Source organism: Mustela lutreola, chromosome 4, assembly GCF_030435805.1.
Source record: "Mustela lutreola isolate mMusLut2 chromosome 4, mMusLut2.pri, whole genome shotgun sequence".
Lineage (NCBI taxonomy): Eukaryota > Metazoa > Chordata > Mammalia > Carnivora > Mustelidae > Mustela > Mustela lutreola.
The window spans coordinates 201,127,008-201,152,115 of NC_081293.1; the positions used below are offsets into that span (position 1 = coordinate 201,127,008).

General features: G+C 49.4%; 1 protein-coding gene across 3 annotated transcripts in view; it reads left to right on the top strand.

Moving 5' to 3' along the window:
* Positions 1–25,108, top strand: part of UBE3C (ubiquitin protein ligase E3C) — a 110,521-nt gene that overhangs the window by 47,622 nt on the left and 37,791 nt on the right. For all 3 annotated transcript variants that reach the window (XM_059172393.1, XM_059172391.1, XM_059172392.1), the window contains exons 12-18: positions 714–871; positions 1,032–1,264; positions 10,168–10,272; positions 10,925–11,012; positions 12,054–12,151; positions 13,090–13,222; positions 19,027–19,274. In XM_059172393.1, the coding sequence (XP_059028376.1) occupies positions 714–871; positions 1,032–1,264; positions 10,168–10,272; positions 10,925–11,012; positions 12,054–12,151; positions 13,090–13,222; positions 19,027–19,274 (1,063 nt within the window). The remainder of the gene's footprint in view (positions 1–713; positions 872–1,031; positions 1,265–10,167; positions 10,273–10,924; positions 11,013–12,053; positions 12,152–13,089; positions 13,223–19,026; positions 19,275–25,108) is intronic.

Below are 25,108 nucleotides of genomic sequence, written 5' to 3' on the forward strand. Positions count from 1 at the left end.
ACCTCTGTCACTGAGTGTTCAACAGGACAAGGAACCACATTTCCCCAAGGGGGAGGGGGAACAGGTTCTGCGTGGAGAAGTAAGTTTAATAGCTCAGAGCTCCTGACACATGAGAGAGACGACAGGGCTCTCTGAAGATCGCCTTACTTTCGAGCTGCCCTAGGATGTGCCAGGACTCCTGGGAAAAGCAGGAGCGGTAACGAGCTGGTAGATAAGTGTGGTTAACAGGAACAAAGCCCAGTACGCCGAGGGGGATCTCTGTTCCTGAAGCATTTATCAGGGGGCCACACTTAGCAGTTTTTAACGGTCCTAAACGTTAGCCACTGGGTAGGTGTTTCGTGAGAGCAGCACGAGAGCAGATACTTTGTTGGATACGTGAAGCAGGGAGGAGGGGTAGTTTGAACCCAGAAAGTAGTGGCGTTACTTGCTATAACCGTCTGTCTGGGGGCCACTGGCACTCTCAGTAATTGCTTTTGTCTGGTGATCACAGTAGTGGGGGCAGGGGTTGAGAGTGGTGGCTTGGGGTCCTGCTCTCTAGTTTGAGCAGTTTATGAACCGACATTGTTAGAAGGACTTTACCTTCCCTTTAAGTAGTTCAGTTGCTAATAGGAATGTTATTTTCCCTGCTGATTTTTGCCTGGTGTCATGTCTTAATTCATTCGCAAATTGGAACTAACCTTAAAATCTTTTTTTGTTCTTGCTGCCTTCTCAAGGTCTATGGTGCCGCTGCTGCAGGTGATCTCCAGGGGCGCCCCCATGTCTTTGGATGACTCTAGTCGGATCATACCTCTCTTCTACCTGTTTAGCTCTCTGTTCAGTCACTCGCTAATTTCCATACATGACAACGAATTCTTTGGAGATCCCATAGAAGGTGAGAGTTCAGAAGAATCCGTTTTTTGCTGGCTTCATGGCCTGTCCGTTTTCATAGGTGATAGAAAAGTTTTAAGTCTCTTAAGTCTTTCATTGTATTAAGAAATGAGAAAGAAAGAAAAAAAGTCAAGTATGATAGAACATTGGATTATGTTTTCCAGTTGTAGGTCAAAGACAATCATCAATGATGCCTTTTACTCTGGAAGAGCTGATAATGTTGTCTCGCTGCCTTCGAGATGCCTGCCTAGGGATCATCAAGTTGGCTTATCCAGAAACAAAGCCGGAAGTTCGAGAAGAATATATTACCGCATTTCAGAGTATCGGAGTTACAACCAGTTCTGAAATGCAGCAGTGCATACAGATGGAGCAGAAGCGATGGGTTCAGTTATTTAAGGTAAGCTGTACGTGGGGTTTGTGTTTGTGTGTGTGCTTACCGAGGTCAAGTAATGTACAAATGTGTTCTGACGACTCATTTCATAAGAAGTACAGGTTTGTTTTCGGCATAATTTTTAATTTGCAAAACTTTTTAAAATGAAAAGTCATTTTCATTTTACTTTTGCCTTCTTTGAAACCCTTGTTTTTACATTATCACGTGAGTCTTTTTAAAGTTGCTTTAAGTATGAGTAACGATGAATTATAAATAAAATTTTTTTTTTAAGATTTTGTTTTTTTAAATTTATTTGACAGAGAGAGACACAGTGAGAGAGGGAACACAAGCTGGGGGAGTGGGAGAGGGAGGAGCAGGCCTCCTGCGGAGTAGGGAGCCCAACGCGGAGTTCCATCCCAGGACCCAGGGATCGTGACCTGAGCTGAAGGCAGACACTTAACGACTGAGCCACCCAGGCGCCCCATAAATAAAATTTTTAAATATTTTCATTTTTCACTAAACGATCTCTTACAGATTGTATTTCTTTAATCTTTTCAGAAATTGATTAACAAAGGTAGGGGATAAGGTCATTAATGTAATGCAAGTGGCATATAAATTATTTAAAAATATCTTCATTTTTAACCATGCAGAAAGAGGAGTTATGAGTGGCTGTGGCTGGTGCACTGGCGGGAAGTCCCCACCGCTGAGAATGTAACGGTGCGGTAGAAAAAAGGAAAAGAAAAAGGTGCTTGACTGGCCATGAAATTTCTGCAGCAAACACATCTAGTCAGCTAAAATCGCTCATTAAAGGAGTGGGAGCAGAAGAAGTGCATTTTCCAAATTGAATGCTGGATTTACAGTCCGTTTAATACCCGCGACCCCTAGCACACTAATGTGCAGCTCGAGTCATCAGCTGTCCCTTCAGGTCCTTTATCACTGCTTTTGTCAAGCTATCTATTTAATTGAAAGAAGTTAATTGAATGAAAATGATCAACTAAGCTTGTATTAATATTGCTAATGGAACTTTCTTCTTGGCCATGTTTGGAGAAAGATGTCAAGCTAGACTTTAGGAAAGGCCCATTAATGCTTGCACTTAACCTGATGGGCTAATTAAGGACTGCTTATTCATCCGACGAGTGCACGGTAGTCTCTGTCCGGCCCGTTCTGCCTGATTTTACAACACATTTCACTTAGGAGCGTGAGCATTAGTAGCAGCGAGAGTAACTGATAATGTTTTGATTGCACTGAACACAGTCCTAATGCATCATTGAATTTATAATTTGTGCGGATTGATGTAATATATGTTTGCACAATTTATTTTAATTACCTAGCCCTATATTCCCAAGAAAACTTTAAAGGGCATGTGTTGAACCCTTAATATATCCATTCTTAAAGGTTGACAACTTTGCGACTTTTCTAAGTTAAAAATAAGCTACCTAACCTATTTCAAACTTAGAATTCTTAGGTACACTTGGCTGGATATGTGTATTATGGTAGCATATGTGTTTTTCTTCAAGTATTAAACTCTGGGATCTTTGTTAATAAGGCTTTCCATTATGTAGGATATCAGGTTTTGTGCACAGTGTCAGATAATCTCGTTATTTTATAGCGCCTATCGAGAATTTCATGATTTTCATATGACAGGCTTCTCTTTAGGACCGAGAAACCTCAGGATTGAATAATGCTACAGAATGGGGGCACCCGGGGGGCTCCGTGGGGTAGGCCTCTGCCTTCGGCTCGGGTCATGATCTCAGGGTCCTGGGATGGAGCCCCGCGTCGGGCTCTCTGCTCAGCAGGGAGCCTGCTTCCTCCTCTCTCTCTCTGCCTGCCTCTCTGCCTACTTGTGATCTCTGTCTGTCAAATAAATAAATAAAATAAAAATAATACTATAGAAGATACTTTCCCTGGGCCCTGCTTTGTTTTGCTTCAACATTAAAGCAAAAATTTTATAGTGAATTTTTTCTTATGCCTCAAAATGACTCATTACCACTTGATTAAGGATTAAAGGTTTTAGGAATTAAGGAGAAGTTCTACTTTTTTGGTAAGGAATTGATTTAGGTTTGAAATTGAGTTGTTACAAAGACTTTCTGAGTTCAGGACAGAGTTGTTTGAAGACAATTTTTTGAACAGAATTTCTGTTCTTTGAGGGGTAAAAAACAAAGTTACACTACCTGCTGGTAAGCTGAGCCCTAAAAATAATGAAAACTCAAGGCATACTCTTTGCGTTGCAGAGAAGGGCTTAGCTGCTACTGGTTTTTCTTTTGAGAAAAAGTTATCTTTAATGGGAGATGAAAAGAATCCCCTCCATGGCTCCTGTGTCCCCAGACACTATCGTAAGAGCATTACGTAGGCTGAGTCAGTGAACACAGTCACTCCAGGGCTGGGGCAGTTAAGGCTTCCCTTGAACTCCGCTGCTCTGCACCCCATTCCGAAAAGTACTAGAATAGAATGTTAGATTTTTTTGTGTGTTTTCGTGCCAAATTTGAATTGAAGAATTCAAGGTAGAATCAACCAGAGAAGGTAACAGCATTTTGCCAACGGTTTCCTGCCTTTTGCTGGTTTTGACAGAATTGCAGATGATGAGGCCTGACTCCTTCGACCACCAACATTTTCATTTCTTAGTCTTACGTTGGTCCTTTCAGACTAATTTCTGTGAGAGGCTCTGTTGGCTGGTCACAGAACACAGAATTTTAAGTGGTTAGAGTCATCTTTCTTTGTCGCTGTGAGAATTGAGGTCAGCTGCTGAGCCCTGCAGTGACACTGCTAAAACAGCTTACGCGTTTATCAAATTTATAAACTCCTCTTGACGTGCAGTTTATAGCTGCGGTTCCTTTAGCCCTGTGCAGAGGTAGGAAGTCCTGGTTGCCATGCCTTTGTGTGCAGCTCTGCGCCAGCGGCTCACCCGCGAGGAGGAAGGTGTGTCGGGCAGCCCGGACGAGGTGCCTCACGCCTTCCTCATCCGCGCGCTTCTGTACGGAGGGAGAGGAGTGTGTGTTGTGATTGGTGTTCGCTTTCTCAGGGGCTGATTTCATGTTTCGGTTCCAGAAAGAATTTTTTTTAAGTGAGAATTAAAACGACAGCCACGCCGTCACATAACCCTCGCGTGCCTCCGATAGTTTTCCCTGTTTGGTGAAACCAGGCTCCGGTGTTCTCAGAGCGCCCTTTCCCACCTTTGGGGGTTTTGTTTTGTTTCTGACTACCAAGTAGGATGGGTACTTTAAGAAATAATTTTGTAGTGCTTTAAACATCCTGGAGAATCCTGTTGTCTTTACAAATACAGCAGTGTTCAGGAGTAGTAACGGAGGGCTTCACAGAACTTGGTTCGCCTCCGCCCTGGGTCATCTGAAGGGAGGCGTCGTGGCCTCTGTGGAAGGGACGCCGCTCTCACCAGTTCCTCGAACTCGCAGGCTTTACCCGAGAACGCGGACTCCGCCCCCCGGGGAATCGTGAGTGGCGGTTGGCCTGGCGCTTGCTCTCTCAGCATTTCTACGTGGTGAAAAAACCAAATGTTCAGCTAATCACGCTGAGATAAACGAGATCAGTCCCGTGAGAGGACGGAGAAACGATGCGGGGGTCACTCTAAGCGTTTACTCTAGGAGAACAGCCGTTCTGGCCTGCGAGACGGTGCTCCCGGAACTGGTCCTCACTGCTCTTTCTTGTACTTTGTCTCTACATAGTCTGTTATGATCTCAGGTTAGTGGAAAATTCTTACAAGACACACGTTTACCGCATTGTACTTCACCACACTCGAGTACCCGCAGATCGTGTGCTGTCTGTATCCTGCACTTTGTATTGAACTTCTTGAAGAATTACCCAAAGGGCACTTGGGTGGCTCAGGTCTCTATCTCAGGGTCCTGGGATCGAGCCCCACATCGGACTCTCTGATCAGCGGGGAGCCTGCTTCCCCCCTCTCTGCCTGCCTCTCTACTTGTAATCTCTCTCTCTCTGTCCAATAAGTAAATAAATCCTAAAAAAAAAAAAATTACCCAAGATGTTTGATTTTACTTATCAGATTTTACATAGAAGATTTCAGATAAAAAGAGATTGTTCTTTTATATTAAATATAATTTAGTCTTGCAGTTGGCTTTCGCAATTTGGACTATATGTACTTTTTTTGGGTTACAGTAATTTAACTGAATGTCAAGAATCTCCATTCAGAAATGTCAGACTTTACCCTCCGTGGCCTTCAGCCAGCTAATGTACATACAGTGCTCAGTATGTGTGTGATGTAAGCGTGTAGTCACCAGGATTTCGTGTGACGGTCGCAGCTGGTGCACCCTGAAACATACGTGGTCCTGTGAGACAGGGCCTGTTAATCTGCTGTCTTGCCCTGGGACAGCTGTCGAGGGTGACTTTTAGGAGCATCTCTATGTTTCTAAGCAGTTACCGACTTGATCTTTTTAACATTGGGTTCAGGGAACCTGTTCACGTGTATCACCTATTCTTAATTCAAGTGTAGACAATAGAGTGTGTATAGCAATTTTGTGTGTTTCTGTATGTTTACTTAAATAATTTTTTGAGTTACTGAGCATGTGTATAATCCTTAAGGTTTGATCTGGCACGGGAGAACATGATGTGGGGGACAAGAGTTAAACCCCAAACAAATGTAACGTGCCCTCCTTACAGCTGTTGGGGTCTGCCGAAACTCGATTGAGCCGCACACCGAGTTAGCCCAGCGTTTGCTTATTGATGGCTCTATCTTGCCTCACGTCTGAACCCGCTGGTTCTCGAGTCCGACTGCTCACGTAGCGGGGGCTCCAGGGAGCAGTTACGAACGGTGGACTGGCTTCCCCCCAGATGAACTGAACTGGCTCTTGGGGCCTTTGCTCGGGCCTTCACCAGCAGGAGAGCTCAGTGTGTGGCGCTAAAGAATCACGGGCCTCAGGGCGCCAGGGGTCAGTTTGGGCCGATATGTATAACCTTGGGCCTCAGTTTGCGAAGTTGGGCTTACCCAGGACTTAGGTCCTGTTTAAATCTAAAATTTCTTCAGTTTTGGGCGCCTGGGTGGCTCAGTGGGTTAAGCCGCTGCCTTTCGGCTCAGGTCATGATCTCAGGGTCCTGGGATCGAGTCCCGCATTGGGCTCTCTGCTCCGCAGGGAGCCTGCTTCCTCCTCTCTCTCTCTGCCTGCCTCTCTGCCTACTTGTGATCTCTGTCTGTCAAATAAATAAACAAAATCTTTTAAAAAAAATTTTTTTTCTTCAGTTTTGGGACAGTCTTCTGTCGTGGGCATATCTGTGCCAGAAAACTGAATAAAATTGACTGGAGACAGATGCGTCAGATCTCAGCACTGGCTGTCTGTTGTCCCAGTTCAAATTCGTGACCCCAGTCTTCCTGACCTTCTACGCTCGCCAGTCTGTTTCCATCATTTTAGTGCTTACCTCCGTACACTTTCCCCCTCGGTACTAAGTGTTTGGGTGGCAGTTGACTGTGTGATCCTGAAAGTGGGTGCAGGGAAAGGGGACATGGTCAAAGGTGTTTTGGCATCACAAATAGAGTCAAATTTTCATGGTTTCTTAAAATTTGTAATTTCTTATGACTTAGAAGATAACTGGTTTATTTTTTTAGTTTTTAAAGATTTTATTTATTCAACAGAGAGGGAGCGCGCACGCGAGTGTACAAGCAGGGGGAGCAGCAGGCAGAGAGAGGGAGAAGCAGCCTCCCGCGGAGCAGGGACCCGGGGCGGGGCTCGATCCCAGGACCCTGCCATCTCGACCTGAGTGAGCCGAAGGCGGTCACTCAATGACTGAGCCCCCCGGGTGCCCGGAAGAGAACTAGTCTAAATGAAGGAGGAAAGTGCTTCTAGTTGCATTTAAGACGTGGGATTCGACGTTTCTGAAAAGTTTGTTGGGAATTGATCCAGGGTTAGCAAGTTACCATGTGTCCTCCACTCAAATTCTGATCTCATATAAGTAGCAAAGACTTTTTTTGTTAAAAATGTGTCCTATGCGGTGTTTTGGATCTATTTACATTTTTTGAAAAAGCGGTATTTGGAGTATGTATATACTGAAAAATTATTTTGTATTTATTGAAAGTTAAAATTTAGTGAGGTATCCTTTATTTCCTCGGGTGACCCTGTCTGGGACTCATTTTCAAGGTTGGTTTGCTGTCAGGTGTAACTTGAGACTTGCTTTGTCGCAGTGACTCTGCGGACGGCGTCCTCGACACACTTCCTGAGGCCCATCACTCTGTGCCTCACACTTCTCCCTGTCCCTCTCTCTCTCTCCTTTTTAAAGAGGGTCACTGATACCAGGGCATTAGTAAGTAATACATGATCCTTCCTTTTTTATGCTTAGAATGTGAGAGTAAGAAAGGAGGTGCCCTATACTGAAACTTTTTAGTGTTAAATTTCACAGTAACTTAAAAGCAGAAAGTAAGTTACAGCATTCATTCCTTCATTGGTAGTTTAATATTTGTGACCTGTGGAGAGTAAATGACCTCAGAACCAGAGGTTGAGAGATGACACCAAGAGACAGATGGAGTTAGGCAGCCCTGGCTCTGCCCCTTGGCAAGCCTTGGAGCAAGTCTCTTACCTTCGGCAAAGCTGAGTGTCCTCTGCTGTGTGATGGGGAGGGTCGTCCATGAGGGTGTCAACATCCAGGGGACAGTGTGCACAAGCTGTAAGTGAACAGGGGCTGCCAAGTCAATTCGCTTGTATATTGGTCAGAAAACATGTCTTTTGCTAACAGTTGTGTATTATGTGTAAATTTCAGCCCAGTATCTGTTCAGTCTGAACATCTTTAAAGATGCTAATATAGGTGGTTACGAAAATGGAAAGATGGCTGAGATGTTCTTCACACAAGATGGTGGTGCTTCCGTCTCTGCTGTTGGAAGAGCGTGTGCTTACACGGTGTGCTCCGTGGGCTCCGACCTGGCCCCATCCCAGACAGGACCGCACGTGCAGCGGAACTCACTGACACCCGCTCTGTTCTTTAGGGGAGCGAAACCGAGAGACTTTCGAGATTGAAGTGCATTAGGTCAGTGAGCACACTCTGTCATGACTGTGGCGTTGACCAGACAGAGCCCCATGCTCGGCTGGTACTCTGCCGCAGCTGCAGTTGGAGGCAGTCGTCGTGAGCCCAGAAGCCCCTGGCGAGCACAGCAGTCCGGAGTCTCGGGTGACCACCTGCAGTTCACTAACCTGAGCTCGCTTCTGCCGATTCAGAAAGGATATTACTGTAGTATCGGGACAGGCTTCCAGGTGCCACAGGGTAGATGTCACCGCTAACTTGGTGAGAAACAGCCCTCCATCCAGAAGCGGTACCCAGACCTTGAGACGTTCATACTGATGTCGTTCCGTCTGCATTGGGCGTTACTGTTTCCTCTGTCCCCAGGCCTCTCGCCCAAGTGCGGGGTCCACATTCTAGTGGTCTGAGGTGTCAGCCAAGGGCCCTTTCTCACCCATTGTGTTGGACACGGAATTTTTGGTGTCCTGAATACCAGAGTTCGCGTGTCGTAAAAGAAACATCTGTGTTTCTATCGTATAGGGATGCCGAATTGTGGAATTTTAATAGGAAATCTCTATTAACAATTGAAATTATGCAATCTTGTTTGTCTTGGAAATTTATCGTGTTATCCTTGTTTTAGTCCTTACCCAAGTTCTATTTTATCCTAATTCCACACCCGGGTTATATTTCACTTGGCTAGAGGCGGTGTGCATAGAGGCCTGGCTGACTTTTTCAGAAAATATTCTCATGGTCTTACTTCAGCTACATAGTAGTAGTTGTGTGATCAAATCCTGTTTGTAAAGGTTTAAGGCTTTGGATTTACAGTTTTACATTGGTTTATCTTGGTTTATTACAACGAACATTTGTATTTAATATGAAATATCAGGTCTTATTTATTGTTTGTTTTTAAAGATTTTAATTATTGGGGCACCTGGGTGGCTCAGTGGGTTAAAGCCTGTGCCTTCCGCTCAGGCCATGATCCCGGGGTCCTGGGATCGAGTCCCACATCAGGCTCTCTGCTCAGCAGGAAGCCTGCTTCCCTCTCTCTCTGCTGCCTCTCTGCCTACTTGTGATCTCTGCCTGTTAAATAAATAAATAAATAAATAAATAAATGAATGAATGAATAAATAAAATCTTTAGATTAAAAAAAAAAGATTTTAATTATTTTAAGAGACCAAGCAGGTGCCTGCATGGGGGGAGGGGCAAGGAGAGAGGGAATTTCCAGCAGAGCCCACTGCGGGCTCGATCCCAGGACCCTGAGACTGTGACCTGAGCTGGAATCCAGAGTTGGAGACCCTATCATTGGGTCTTTTTTAAATACGCAGGGCCGTCAGTTCATCACCATTTCTAAATTGGCAATTGGTTTTTGATGCCAGGTCAACGCTCGAATGCCTACTGGCCCTCCAGGAAGGTATCTGGGACTGTCTCCCTCGGGGGCCTCCTGCGGACCCGGGGAGGGGCCGGTGCTCACTGCAGGGGCATAACGAGCGCCTGAGCCGTGGGGGTGCGGGGATGCTCCATGACAGAGTAGACTGGGTCTGTGTGCAATACCCCGGCCCCAGACACTGACATGAGGGAGGTCCTGGAATTGTTTTCCGTGTTTTGACTGGTGTCAGAGATCCTTCCAGGACACTTCTTCCCCTCAGTGTTCTTGTAGTGTCCTTTCAGGAAAATACGAAATGATCTTGCTGTAGGGCAGACTTCCACGAAATTGCTGCATACTTGGAGATTTCTTGCCTATTTATAGCTCAAACGAGCTAATACAAGTCCAAATTTGTGTTTGAAAACTCCATTACGACCTCCTTTGTAGTCTGCCTTTGACATATTCCCGGTAATTTTCCTCCCTTCGTTAGCACTCACTCCCTGCTTTGTATCCAAAATTCATTCCTGCAGTCGCCAGACGGGGGTACGTCTCTACGGCCTGACTGTCCTGCGCTGTCGGCCTGAGCTTGTTCATGTGACTTTGCCGTCTGCTTCCTCTGCAGGTGATCACCAATCTAGTGAAAATGCTGAAGTCCAGAGACACGAGGAGAAATTTCTGCCCTCCAAATCACTGGCTGTCGGAACAAGAAGACATTAAAGCAGATAAGGTTTACTGAAAGATCCTTCTAATATTTTTCTGAAAAAGCTTTTGTCTTTCTGGGGACAAGGATAAATTCTTTTAAATTGTTTCATTTATTACTTACTATGTGACTAAATAGTGACAGTAAACTTTTTTATTATTAATTCTTAGGTCATAGAATCTGTAGCAGTGTCATTGACTTAAAGATTTGTCCTGAGTTCACTGTTAGACCTAATTTTCTCCTTTAACCACAAATTATATTGGAGCCTAGTGGTTCTTTGTTGGGATTGCAAGGGGTTTTGCTTTTATTGGTGTTTTAATTGTCAATGTGTATTTAATAGCCTTTAGAGGAGAAGTGGCATGTCCTTGACTTTCTAAAGGAACAGAAACAAATTTGAATATTACTTAGATCTAGACCTAAAGTAGATTCAGTAGTATAAATATTTTTAGAAATTTAACAAAGGTCATGAACTATTTGAATTTTCATTCTTACTTGTCAGAAAAGGGCATGATTTTATTCATTTCAGGGTTTTGGGGATGAGGGCAGAGAGTAGAGGGTCTAGAAGAAAGAAGACCGTGAAAACATTTAAGGAAAGAAAGCAGTGGTTTTACACCAGTTTCATACTGGGTGTGCACAAGTCTTTAGCGATGTGGCTAAAGCCAGGTTGCGGGCCCCACAGGTCACCCAGCTCTACGTCCCGGCTTCCCGACACGTGTGGAGGTTCCGGCGGATGGGGAGAATCGGCCCCCTGCAGTCGAGCCTGGACGGTGAGTTCTCTGTGGTCTGGCAGGTTTCTCCTTAGCCCGGGGTCGTGGGCTCTCCTTTACATACTGGGAGATCCTCTCCTTTTGGTGTACTGTTCTGAGATTTCTTTTGAACTGTTTTTAGTGGGGGGAGGGGCAGAGGGGGAGAGAGAGAATCTTAAGCAGGCTCCATGCGGAGCACAGAGCCCGACACGGGGCTCCCACAATCCTGTGTCATGACCTGAACCGAAACTAAGAGTCGGAGATGCCCCTGGTGTTCTATGATTTGGGGTAAATGTCTCCTTGATCCACCATCTGGAAAAGCCTGACTGCTCCGGAAATTATCTCCTGCACCTTTGGAGGTGACCCCTTTGCCCAACCAGAGCGTCTGGCACCCACTGACTTGCTTTTGTCCTGATAGCTTTGCCTTTTCCAGCATGGCTTTAAATGGAACCGTCTGGTGGGTAGCCTTGTGAGTCTGGAAAGGAAAAGTCCAGGCATCCCTCTGAGACAGGCCAGCTTGACTCCAGACCACTGCAATAAAGTGAACGAATCAGACGAAGTTTTTGGTTTTCTAGAGCATGTAAAAGTCAAGTATGCAGGGGCGCCTCGGTGGCTCAGTCCGTTAAGCCTCTGACTCTTGAGCTCAGCTTGGGTCTTGATCTCAGGTCGTGGGTTCAGGCCCTACATTGGGCTCTGTGCCGGGTGTGGAGCCTACTTTAAAAAAGAATGTTAAGTACGTAATAGCACTACGTCTAAAAAAATGCCGTACATACCTTCATTCAGAACACTTTCAGCCAGGAGATGGTGGCTGTCATCTGAGTAGTCAGTGACCGGTAATTACTGATCACAGATCCCATAACAAATAGAAGTATGAAAAAGTGTGAAATACCGCGAGAGTTACCTGAGTGGGACACAGAGACCCGAAGTAAGCAAGTGCTCTCAGCACGCGCCGGACACAGAGTCAGCGCGGGCCTTCCGTCTGTACAACTCCGTGCCGGCAGAGTGCGGCGAAGTGAGGTCACGTGTGTGAGAGCTTGACAGAGGTGTCCCTGTGTGTTGCAGTGGGTTTGGAGTCCCTGCCTCTCTCTGTGTCGGAGGAGCGACAGCTGGCCATCCTGACTGAGCTGCCCTTCGTGGTTCCGTTCGAGGAGCGGGTCAAGGTGCGCACCGCGGTTCCTCCGTCGCTTCAGTGCAAACCAACACCAGCGAGGAAGGCTCGGTGTGGCCTAGTGGCTCGCTGGTCATGTCATCGCTGTTTTTCTCACGAGATTGCAGTCGCTGGTGGTGACGTATAAGAGCGTGGTCTGACCAAATGCCTCTGCGTAGACTTGACAGCTGTAACTAGTTTAAAGGCCTGTCACACCGTTGTCTTCTTATAATGGGGGGAGAAGGTCCTTTTGTCTAGTAAATTTTGCATTGTTTTTGAAAATGCACTTTTTTTAATAAGATATGCTGTGTACTGTCTGCTGGGTCGTTTTTCACCAGCACAGCCTCACAGAAGAGAGGGGAGCAGGAGTCTGGCGATTTCTGACCAGTGCACCTGTTTTGAGATTTAACATGTTTTGTTTGTTGTATTCATCAACTCTGCAAATTTCTAAAAACTAGTAGAGTACTCTTAAGTATTGGCTTCGGGAGGGTGATTTTAGTCCTGCCCGCTCCGTTTATAGGATGAGCAGGAGTTTCTTTGAAGGCTGCTGGAGCGGCCGGTGGCAGCCCGGCACTGCGTGGCTCCTGCGCCCCCTCTGCTGGCGGTTAGGGACACGGCCGGACCCACAGTAGTCCACAGTTTGTCTCTCCTCTCCCCGCTGGGTTTTTCTGAAGGGTTTGCAGAAGAGAATAGTGAGTATATACTACAGCAGGGGAGTCTTAAATTTTGTTCTAAAAGGGAGGAAAAGAGCCATGTTACAAATACGTAAATACTGCACCTTTCCTGAGAAGGCATAAAGTCTGTATTTGACATCTTGGCTTTTAAAATTTGCTTCAGAATTTATAGAGATAGAAAAGTTAAGATTTATTTAACAGATTTTCCTCTTGTTGCTTATGTTTATAACAAAAAGTCTGTTGCTTACATAACCTGACAGCTTCCCCTGTTTCTCAGATCTTTCAAAGGTTGATTTATGCAGATAAGCAAGAAGTTCAAGGCGATGGTCCATTTCTGGATGGAATTAATGTCACAATAAGAAGAAATTATATTTATGAAGATGCTTATGACAAACTTTCCCCAGAAAATGGTACATATAATTCTGTCTGTGTATCTGTGTGTGGCAGGGGAGGCGAGGGATCATTTTAGAAAAAGGGAATCATTAGGGGCGCCTGGTGGCTCAGTCATTAAGCATTTGCCTTGGGCTCAGGTCATGACCCCAGGGTCCTGGGATCGAGCCCATATCACGCTCCCTGCTCAGCGGGGAACCTGCTGCTCCTCTGGCTTGTTCTCTCTCTCTTGCTCTCTCTCTCTCTCTCTGGCAAATAAATGAGTAAAATCTTTTTTAGAAAGAAGAAAAGTGGGGCGCCTGGGTGGCTCAGTTGGTTGGACGACTGGCCTTCGGCTCAGGTCGTGATCCCAGAGTCCTGGGATCGAGTCCCGCATCGGGCTCCCAGCTGCATGGGGAGTCTGCTTCTCTCTCTGACCTTCTCCTCGCTCATGCTCGCTCTCACTGTCTCTCTCTCAAGTAAATAAATAAAACCTTTAAAAAAAAAAATAGAAGAAAAGAGAAAGGTAATCATTAAAGCATTAGTGTCTGTCATCTTGTTCTGTAATGACTTTTTCAGTGAAACGTGCTATGTCAGATTCCGTAGGTGTGTGTTATCAAATAACACTGGCAGTTATCACAACAGGAGCCTTTCAAATACTGATTTTTTTTTTTTTTTTTTTTTTTTTAAGCAAGAAACTTCACCCATGAATGTCTGTGTCTAAAATTCAGTTGACAACTTACATCTAAAACCGGTGATGGGCAGCCGTCGACATTCTGTACTCCATAGGGTAGCCTACTTCTGTGTTGTAATCTCTGAGCCACACTTAACGGAGCAGAAGAAACTGCGCCGCAGGCAGACCCCTCTGCGACGGGCGCGTGTGTCGGTGGCAGGAGGCCGTCGCTCAGAGAGGGTGATGCGGGTCGCGTTTAGAGCTCAGCGACATGTTTGACCTCACATGAATATTGGACACCCAGTGTGAAACTTGTAGCATTATCATTTATATATGGATGCTTTTAGCTTCAGAATATGGTGTCCTTGATACTGGGTGAAGTTGGGGCTCCGTCAGTGCAGGGAAGGAACGGTGGATGCGTAGCGGCGTCTGGCGCAGCTGTAGGAGATGATGGGACAGTGTCAGAAGTGAAGGGACAGTTGCTTGTTCTAGGGGAGCAGAACCTCATGTCCTTTTTTCCTTCAAGAGCAAATTGGGTTATGCTGCGGGAATAACAGGGCGAGCCGCAGTCGCTGGCCCCGTCTGTTCCGGGCTAGTGTGCGAGGACTTGACGCTCATGTGCTGTGGGTATGTCGTGCAACCTGTGTGGCAGCCCCAAAGCTGGACCCCAGCAGCCCAGTCCTGGTCCCCGCTGCAGGGTCCCCACAGCACCAGCGCGCTCTTGCCCAGCAGAGTACGTTTCTGAGTTTTCTGCGTGAACGAGGGGGGAATCTGGCGCTCTGACTTCAAGCCCAGCACACTTTTGAAAACAGACGGGGCCTCCGTCTGTGGGGATCCAGTTTCCGCAGATCAGCTGTTGTCGCTGTGCGTTGTGTCTGCCGCTGGCCAGGCTCTGCTCGCTGCGGGACCGCGTCCTCCTCTCTTTTCCTCTCAGCCGGCTGCTGCGCAGTCGGTGCCGGCTGTGCGGTGGGACCTGGGGGGGCTCCGTCCACAGACAAGACGGTAAACGTGCCATTGGCTCCAGACTGTTGAGGGTGGAACAGGCGTGGTTGATGCCGGAGGGGTTCATAAAGCCGTGGGGCTTCCGAGAGGGGAGGCGGCCCTGCAGGCGAGGGGCAGTGCTGGCTGCGCTGTTCCCGCACGCCGATCCTGCGCACGCTCGGAGCAGGCCACCCCCCAACGCACTGGAGCTGGGGTGAGCCCCCCGGCCAACAGGGGCAGGTGTGTCTTTCAGCGGCTTTAAATGAACTTGAACCCCATTTCACATAGATGATGTTTAAAGACATTACTGTCTGATTATCTATAATAAGCCCCACATTTCCCAATAAATCCTGAAGCGTAAAGTGATTCAGAATTTGGTCACCCCCTAACTGCCCAGATGCACGCTCATAGCTGCACCGAGTTTAAGGCATTTGGAGAAATCTCCTAGTTGTACGTTATGATGCTTTCCGTCTCAGCCCGTGTTCTCTAAGTCAGGCCTTAGGAACGTGACTTATTTAAATTATGTGTTAAAATTGGCATTTTGCTAGCTCTGGAGAGTAGGAAAGGTGAACATCGTCTCGGAATTACTTCTGGGAAACCGGGGTGAGCTGCCGAGCCCTGATCGTTTGCACAGAGGCAGTCGCTACGATGGCCCTGCCTACCGTCTTGCCCTCGCAGCACGTCCAGCCTTTATGGGCTCTGACCGTCTCGTGTGCGTGTCTTTTCGGCACGGTCTTCTTCCGCTCTCTCTCTTAAGATTTTATTTTTGTAGTCTCCACACCCAGTGTAGGGCTTGAACTCGCTCCCCCAAGACCGAGCCAGCCGGCTGCCCCTCAGGCCTGTTTTCTGCAGTGTGGGTGTCGGCCCCGAGCACGATGGAGCCGGCTGCGGGAGCTCAGAGACGCGGAGCCATTTCTCTTCTTAGTGGGGAGCCTAGCAGGTGCCGGTGCGCAGCTCCCGGCCCCAGACTGCCACGCTCCCATCGCCCCCAGTGCCAGCCACGGAGAATGGTCATGGCGGCCCTCCGGACTACGTAGCTCTTGGAATCGTCGCCCATGAGCTTGGACGAGACTCTGCCAGAGCCGGCCCTGAGCCGTTCTCTGGTCGCTTCCCGACAGCCTTGCCTGTCTGGGCTCTTGAGTGGGAGCTGGTTTCACTTTGTTACATCGTTTTCCTGAAGAAGAAACTATGATGGTGTCAAATCAAATAACATTTTACTTAGGGGGTTTTCCCTCCCCTTGAAACCTTCATGTATAAGTAGATACTAAATTGTGTTTGGAAACAAGTAGTGGCAAGATATCTCAGGCGAGGTTTGCTTCTGAAAATATCACTGAGCCGTTACATGGCACTCTTCTCAGAAATGCGCTCCAGGGGACACAGAATCTCAGTTCCCGCCAAATCACGGGGGGGGACTTCTGTGATTGGCTGCTGCGTCTGCAAAGACGACACACTCCCAGCCCCTTACTGGTGCCACAGGGGGGATGAGTGTGGAGAGCCTGGGCCATAGCTGAGTGTCACCCTGACAACATTTGTACACTTACAGTTTTGACAAGATCTGCCGCTGCCTGCTGGCGGCTTGAGAAACATGACACATGACAACAAAGGCTTCTGTTCCTCCATGAAACTGGGTATTAAGAAGAACATGTGCAGCTGAGAAGTCCCCGACTGCTTTCTGAGTTGCACCTCCAGTCATCCACTTAGCTTTCTTTGGGCATCTTACCTGGGCCATGAGCTTGAACGTATGTTGTCATCCTCCTCATCGGAATTCGTGCGGATAACGTGCTCAGGGAGTCTGGCCGGTCAAAAGCTAGCCATAGTTAAATTTTAAACATAGAGGAGAATATGGTATAGCATAAAAGCCTGTGCTTTGTAGGCAGTAAACCTGTCTTTAAATTATAGCCCTTTACAGCGTTAGCTGTGTCTTTACATACATAACTCGACCTTCCTTGTACTTGGTTTTCTCACTGCAGAATGAGGATAATTCTTTTTTTTTTTTTTTCCCTCAAGTTATTGTTTAAATTCTCGTTTGTTAGCGAACAGTGCAGTGCTGGTGTCTGCAGTGGGCTTCAGGGCTTCGTCGCTTCTGGGCGACACCCAGTGCTCCTCCCAACAGAAGCCCTCCGTAATGCCCGCACCCTTTTAGCCCATCCGGGATGGGGATAATTCTTAACCCAGCAGGTTGTTGAAGGACTTGAAGTAATGTGTGTGAAATTCTAACGTCAGTTCTAGCTCGGGGTGAGTAGTGGGTGGTCGTTATTCCTTACAAAGGACAAAAGCAGGCCGTCGGCAGATGGCTCCGGTCGGCCTGCCTCCCCTACTCCCCAGCGAGGTGCCGGCGTGAGCGCCGAACTCGCCGGGCACGGCTTCTGCCAGCTCCTTGGAGCATGAAGTCTGTGCTGCCAGGCATGGTGGGGAGATATCCGTCCGGTAAATCGGCGTGGCCCGGTCTGAGCCACGTTCTAGAATAGTCACAGCTGGCTTCCGGGACTTCAGGAGTACTAACACTCACCCACTGCCGTGTTCAGGCAGACCCGGGGCCAGCTGCTCTGCACCCCTGCCCCTCTGGCCCGCGGCCCCCGCCTCTGCCCCTCCCCGCCTCCTGAGATGCAGAGCGCCCACAGGACGGGAGGTGGGGGGACAGAGATGAGGACGCGAGGGTCACTTTCTGAAACCTGCAGCTTGACTGAGCCTGTCCAGTGCAGACCACCTGCTTTGGACTCTGGCAGAACACCTTCCCTTCCGTTGGCTTGTGGTTGGGGTCTGCGTCCTGAGGCTCTTGTGGCACATTGTAGGCGAGTCCAGCAGTCCTGTCCTCTGGAGGACCTGGCTGGACGTTCTCTTAGACACCAGCCATGATTAAGCAGCTTCACAAATTTGTCTTGTTTTTCTTTGTGACACACTGTAACTGAACAGACTTACACGTTTCTCAGCCCAATGACACTATTCGGTGAAAATGTGGACTCTGGGCTCTGACTCCTGCTCCGCGCACCTCCTTCAGAGACTCTGTACTGTTACCCTTTATTCGTTTGTCTTTTGACTTCCTCGGTAATAATTTCTGTTCCCCTAGTATTTTTCTTTTTCTTTTATTAACATAGGATGTATTATTTGGTTTAGGGGTACAGGTCTATGGTTCATCAGCCTTACACAACAGCCAGCACTCCCCACAACACACACCCTCCCCGGTGTCCATCACCCAGCCCCCCACCTCCCACCCCCTTCACTCCAGCAATGCTCAGTTTGTTTCCTGAGACTAAGAGTCTCCTCTGGTTTGTCTCCTTCTCTGGTTTCGTCTTGTTTCATTTTTCCCTCCCTTCCTATGATCCTCTGTCTTTTTTCTCAAATTCCTCTTATCAGAGAGATCATATAATTGTTTTTCTCTGATTGACTTACTTCGCTTAGCATGATAACCTCCAGTTCCATCCACATCATCGCAAATGGCAAGGTTTCCGGGGGGGGGGGCGGGTTGATGACTGCGTAGTATTCCATTGTGTATATATACCGCGTTGTCTTTATGTGTTCGTCTGTCGATGGGCATCTCGGCTCTTCCCGCAGTTTGGCCATAGTGGATGTTGCTGCTGTGAACACGGGGGTGCACGTGCCCCTTCGGATCCCTGCATCTGTGTCTCTGTCCCTCATACTCTTATGTGCTTAATCCCCTCTGCCCTCTCCGCATATTGTAGACTATTTTAGATCGTGTCATAGCCTTTAGACTGTGAGGGATAACTTAATCCCGTCCTGGGCACTCGGTTTCTCCTCATCTGCATGCGTAATACATGAACGTCTTCTCTCTCTCCCATTGTCGGCTTTGGGGGACATACAGGTCCAGCGGGCCCATCATCTGTGTGTGTGTGTTTTAAGATTTTATTTATTTATTTGACAGACAGAGATCACTAGCAGGCAGAGAGGCAGGCAGAGAGAGGGGGGAAGCAGGCTCCCTGTTGAACAGAGAGCCTGATGTGGGACTTGATCCCAGGACCCTGAGATCATGACCTGAGCCGAAGGCAGAGGCTTAACCCACTGAGCCCCCCAGGTGCCCCTTCATCTATTTTATTTTGTGTTTGGAGTCCTGCACTAATACATCTTTAACATTGTTGCTCCTTTTCCCAAAACCCCCCATAGTACCGGCTTATTTTATTGCCTTCTTTTAAAATCCTTTCTCCCCCCACCCCCGTTATCCGCTCGTTTTTACAGAGCCTGATTTGAAAAAGCGGATCCGTGTACACTTACTGAACGCCCATGGCCTGGACGAAGCCGGCATTGACGGTGGCGGTATTTTCAGAGAGTTTCTGAATGAACTGCTCAAGTCAGGCTTTAACCCCAACCAGGGCTTCTTCAAGACCACTAATGAAGGGCTCCTGTACCCCAGCCCGGCCGCTCGGATGCTCGTGGGAGACTCGTTTGCGAGACACTACTACTTCCTGGGCCGGATGCTTGGAAAGGTAAGGGAGCTTTGTGTGCAAACGGACCTTGGACTGCCGGATGCAGAAGCTTTTCCTTTCTGTGTGGTTGCTGCCTGCTTCGTTGAAGGTTTTTGCTCAGGATTACCGACCTTATCCTGGTGAACCCTGAGCAGTGTTCTTTCACATAATAACTCAACGTTTCCTCGTTACACGTTGCACACACAGGAGTCACACGCATAAATCGCTTGTATGGCACAGAAAACCTGGGGAACGTGTAACGTAAAATCCTGTCTGTCGAAGTCTCTGGATATCTGTCTCTTGCCATCAGTGTGCCCCCTGGAAGTACTGTGAGTCTCCCCATCGCTCTTGTGGATAGCATTCAAGGGGTCCTCTGAAGGCCCTGTGAGCTTGCGGAGTGCTGCACGCGAGGTAGAAGAGCACCAGTGCCGCGCGCGGACCGAGCATTGTGTGTGCTGTTCGCAGACTCCGGGAGAATGGCCATTAAGGATGAGGTGACAGAAGTGCCCTGATAACCAGAATGCTGCACCCCTGCCGACCCACACACACAGTTCTCCCTCTCCTGTAAATGAGGGAGACGATTTGTGAGCGGTGTAGCCTCGTGGAAGCGAGCCGTTTCCCGGTGAGACAGTGATAAACCCGGGCAGCCTGCTACAGGCCTTCGGGGGGACATACCACCACCACAGACCGGGCAGCTTAGGGGACACAGACATCTGCTTCTCCCAGTTCTGGAGGCTGGAAGGCCATGGTCAGGATGCCCTGCGTCCCATTTGCTGGGGGCCCTTGTCCTGGTTCATCTCCAGGACAGCCTTCTCTCAGGGGTCGCTTTGATGAGGACACCAGTCACGTTCCCGAGGGCTGCACCCTCCTGACCTAATCACCTCCCAAAGGTCCCACCTCCTAATGCTGCCCTGGGGTTAGGACAGTAGCTTGTGAACGTTGTGGGACGCAAACATCCCCCCCCCCCCCGTAGCATTGCCTGTGGGTGTGCCTGGTAGGAGCTGCAGGCCTGGATACCCCATCTAAATCAGGCCCAGCCGACTGCTTCCCTGGGCGTCACATGCAATCCAAAGACAGAATTTGGTTTTTTTATTTTCTTTTTCATTGATTACTGACCTTTCTAAGTGGGGTAGTGTTTATATGCAAGGTTGTATTTCCGGGATACTTTGTTTCGTTTTGTTGCAGTCTTTGTACTTACATAGATGCCAGGTGGACGGCGGCTGACTCCAGCAGCACGCGGCTGACAGACATCCCGGTAAAATCAGTAATTGAGACTTGGGTCTGGACTGCTCTAAATGAGGTGGGAAATCATCTAGGCTCTTTCCCTGGGAAATGGAAAGTCGGTTCTCGATTTTTTTTTTGAACGAATGATTCATGGCACTCACCGTAACTCTGGTGACAGGGAAAATGTGTCTGGGGCAGCGGGCAAGGACCCCCGGGGTCAGACGCTTGCGCACGAGCAGCCACTCTGGTGGCAGTGACACAGGTTTGCCTCAAACCCACTGTCTGACCCAGAAGCCCACTGTATATCCCGAGAACTGAGGCGAAGGCTGAGGAGAGCGCAGTGCTTGGGCCCCAGGGGGGGCCCGCTGCTGGCCCACCTCACTGGAAGGACGCAGCCCCTTTCTGTCCTCCCCACCAGCCATGCTGGCTCCTTACGGGGCTTCGGCCAGCCGCCAGCTTGAGTTCAGAAGATGTCTTCCTTGTTTGTTTGCATTACGGGGGTCTGTCTCACAGCGTAGAGACAGGGTCACAACATATAATGGGTCTGTAAAGGGTCACAACATATAATAAGATCATTATTACATAAAACGCACATTACCCAAGAATCATTGGTGTGTTGTTACAGATAGATAAATGTTTTCCATGGTATTTGGGGGAAGTTCGTTAGCATCTTTGGATAGTCTGGGAATGCATTTTGGTTCCCCTCTTGAAGAGTGGGATAGTGCTGCGCACTCAGTATTTACTGTCCGCAATGTCCGCGTTTTGAGGGACAGATTGGATTATGACACTAGAATTGACATCAGTGGGGCTTCTGCAGGTTGACAGGTATGACTAGAGGTGACGCGCTGGGACGGAGGGCGGCCAGCTGCAGCCTCTGGCCAACTCCACCCACCTCGTTTTAGTAGTTAGAAGGAGATTATTAGAATTCCAGTAGGCGTCATTTACAGCGCACGCTTGCTCTCCCTGCTATGGCAGCTGAACAAGCCCAAAGAAAGTGTGTGCTCTTGGGCCGTTTCCAGGACGGTTTGCTGACCCTGCTGGAGGGCCAAGCCAACAGACAAATGACAAAGAGCCATGGTGAAATCTTTGGTCTCCATCGGGGGGGTCATGGAAAATCATTGTTTGAGCAAATGACTGAGACTTACTACATTTGTAAGGGGACAGCATGGGGCAGATGGGTTTCAGAGGGGGAGACTCAGAATTAAGGGTCTGGGACTGTGCCTGGGTCCTCAGCAGTGCTGGCCTTGCTCATAGCAACGTGATGCTTCGAGGTCAGGGAGGGCTGAAAAGTGACCACGGGACCGGTCCGCAGGGCTTTTATGTCCCTGGTGCTTTTTCTTAGCACCACTGTATTGAGATACGATCCACACTCCTGCAGTTGGCCTGCCGGGAGCGCGGGGTTCAGCGGCTGGCTCGGTCCATGGAGCGTGCAGCCCTTGATCTTGGGGCTGTGAGTTCGAGCCCACCGTGGGCGTAGCGATCACTTGAGTGGATGGCGAATGAATGATTTTCAGGTGTGCGATTCAGGAGTCTCCGTGTGTTCAGAGTGGTGCAGCCATCACCGCTGTCAGACTCGGAGCATTCCTCTCCTGTGTCTGCCAACACTCGCCCTTTCCTTCCCCAGACCATAGGCCGACGATAACTACCCTTAGTCTCCGCCGTGTCCCGTTCTGGGCGTTATGTGAAATGGCACCTCACATACGTGGCCCATAGGGACTGGCTTCCTTCATCTGGAGTCGTGTTTCTGAGGATCGTCAGAGGCGTAGCCCGTGCGAACGCTTCGCTCCTGGTAGTGCCAAGTCTCGGTCCCTCCTGTGACAGCCACGTCCGATGTCCGTTCGTCAGCTCATGGGCAGGGGTTGTCCTTGGCGATGTTCGTGGCCACATGGTTTGATGAAATGAGCTTGCTGTGCGGTGAGGAAGAGGGAAGGTAGAAGAATAGTAAAGGGCGTCGGTGGCCTTTTCCGAAGGCTTCACTCTGGAGGGTAGGGGAGCCGGCACAGTGAGGACACGGTCCAGGAACGTGTGGGTGGGTTGGTTTTCAAAGCTGGGGCGGCTCGGTGCAGGTGAGCTGTCGGGGGGAGGAGAGGGGCGAGGAGCGGCCTAGCGGCCAGCCGGACACTGCGCGGGGCCGCGCTCCAGGAGAGCTGTCCGCGGGGCGCGGTGGGACCGGCCGGCGCTGGCTCAGGGAAACCTGTTCACTGCGCAGTTTTGGACTGGAGCGGCCGCCTGGGGCTTGAGCAGCTCTGGAGCCGGGAGGGAGGGGTTGGTTGGCATCAGCGGTCCCGAGCAGGGAAGGTGGGCCCGGGGGCGGCGGTGCGTGTGGACCGCATGAGGAGGGAAGGTCAGAAGGTGAGCTCTGGCTGCCCCGGAGCCCGGCGGAGGTCGCGGCCCTCGGCGCTTGGGCACCCACGGGACCGCGGGCAGTGGCCGTGGCCGTGTGGGGAGGAAGGTCAGAGAAGATGGTGTGTCAGAAGGGAAGAGGTGAACAGTGACCCCCTGCTAGGAGGGCGGGAGGGCGGGGCCGGAAGGACACAGTGGCGCCCCCTGCAGGGACGTCCTGCCAGGGGGTAAACAGAGGACTTGCCGTGCCGTGCGCAGACTCAGTACCTATGGATGGCGGTTAAGGAGTCTCTTGTTCTTCAGGAAATAAGAAATCAACGTTGCTACATTGTTTCCTATGAGAATTAATCAGAACTGCCCTCATTTTCAGCTGTAGAGTAAGTTCCTCGCAGATATGCAGCTGCGTTCCGTTCCCTGACCCTGGGAAACGGACCTGCCACTCTGTACCCTGGAGTCAGCCCATGTGAGAAGTGACTTAAAAACCAGTGCCTGGGGGCGCCTGGGTGGCTCAGTGGGTTAAAGCCTCTGCCTTCGGCTCAGGTCATGATCCCAGCGTCCTGGGATCGAGCCCCACGTCGGGCTCTCTGCTCAGCAGGGAGCCTGCTTCCTCCTCTCTCTCTGGCTGTCTCTCTGCCTACTTGTGATCTCTGTCTGTCAAATAAATAAATAAAATCTTAAAAAACAAAAAACAAAAAATAGTGCCTGCAAAGCAGATTATGCTCTTGTGACTTTTTTAAAAAAATAAATGAATATACTGATAGATGCATCACAGCTTTTTTGAAATGATTCACATTCCATAAAATTCAGCCCTTTTTTTATTTTTTATTTTTTTAAAGATTTATTATTTATTTATTTGTCAGAGAGAGAGCGAGCACAGGCAGACAGAGAGGCAGGCAGAGGCAGAGGGAGAAGCAGGGTCCCCAACGATCAAGGAGCCCGATGTGGGACTCGATCCCAGGACGCCAGGATCATGACCCGAGCCAAAGGCAGCCACTTAACCGACTGAGCCACCCAGGCGTCCATCAGCCCTTTTTTAAATGTTATGTTCGTCAGCAGACGGTACATCATTAGATTTCGATGTAGAACTTGAGCCTTTTAGAGTGGGCCGTTCCGTGGTTTCTGACAGGTTCAGGGAGGTGTGCTGCCGTCGCCGCCGTGTACTTGGAGAACAGTGGCTGTGTTGTGAACAGGCGTGCTCTTGTTGTGAACAGGTGAGCTCTCGTGCACAAGCAGCCCCCTCCAGGCTGCCCCCTCCGGCCCTGGGCTCCCACTCATGTGCTGTCTATGCATCTGTCTGCTCTGGACGTTTCACAGAAGTGGGCTCCTGCAACACACGGCCGCTGGTGACTGGTTTCTTCACAGAATGTTTCCAAGGTTCCCGATGCCGTAGCCTGTGTCAGGGCTTCTTCCTTCGAGCTGGCTGGTGCTCCACTGTGTGGGTGGAAGACGTGTGGTTCACGCACCCATCCGACAGGGGACCTGCGAGTGCTCCCGCTCCGGCTGTTGGGAATCGTGCTGCTGTGAGCATCTGTGTCCCGGTCCTCCTTGACTTAGGACGGGGTGACATCCCAATAAAAACCCATCGTGAATTGAGGATATCAGATGTTGAGAATGCGTTTCCCATATTTCCCCTCGCCAAGGTCACCGCAGAGCGCGGCCCACCTGAAGTGCGCCCAGAGCGCTCCCACGAGCCCACAGGTACGCAGTCAGGAAACACGAAGCCTGTGTGACAGTAGGGTGTCCAGTCGCTCCTGGACTGCACGAACGCTGTCCTGAAAGTGACAGACGGACGGGCGGGCGGTGGGGGCGCACCCAGTTCCCACCCTGCCGACCGTTGACCCTGGTGGTCGCTCGGCTGCTGGGAGCTGCAGCTACCGGCCGGCATCATCAGGGAGGGTCCGACCTCGAAGCACTAGCCCAGCAAGAGGTCCACGTCCTGAACTCACAGTGTCGCTTTCACATCATTTAAGGTTGAAAAGTCCCGAGAGAAACCATCATGAACCGGGACCGTCTGTGGAGTGTTTGTGTGCACAGATGTGTGCGTCTCTCTCAGGCGAGAGAACTCTGCGCCACGGACTGGGAGTGCTGAATCGGTGGTTCTGCCTGTCCGCAGCCCACTCTGGGCGTCAGCAGTGTGTGCAGGCTCCGGCTCCTCCACACCAAGGCGACACTTAACACTGTCTGCTTAATCTCTTTATTTTACTTACTTGACTTGTTTATTTTTGTGTTTTTATGAGAACCATCCTCGTGGGTGTGAAATCATATCTCATTGTGCTTTTGAGCTCCTG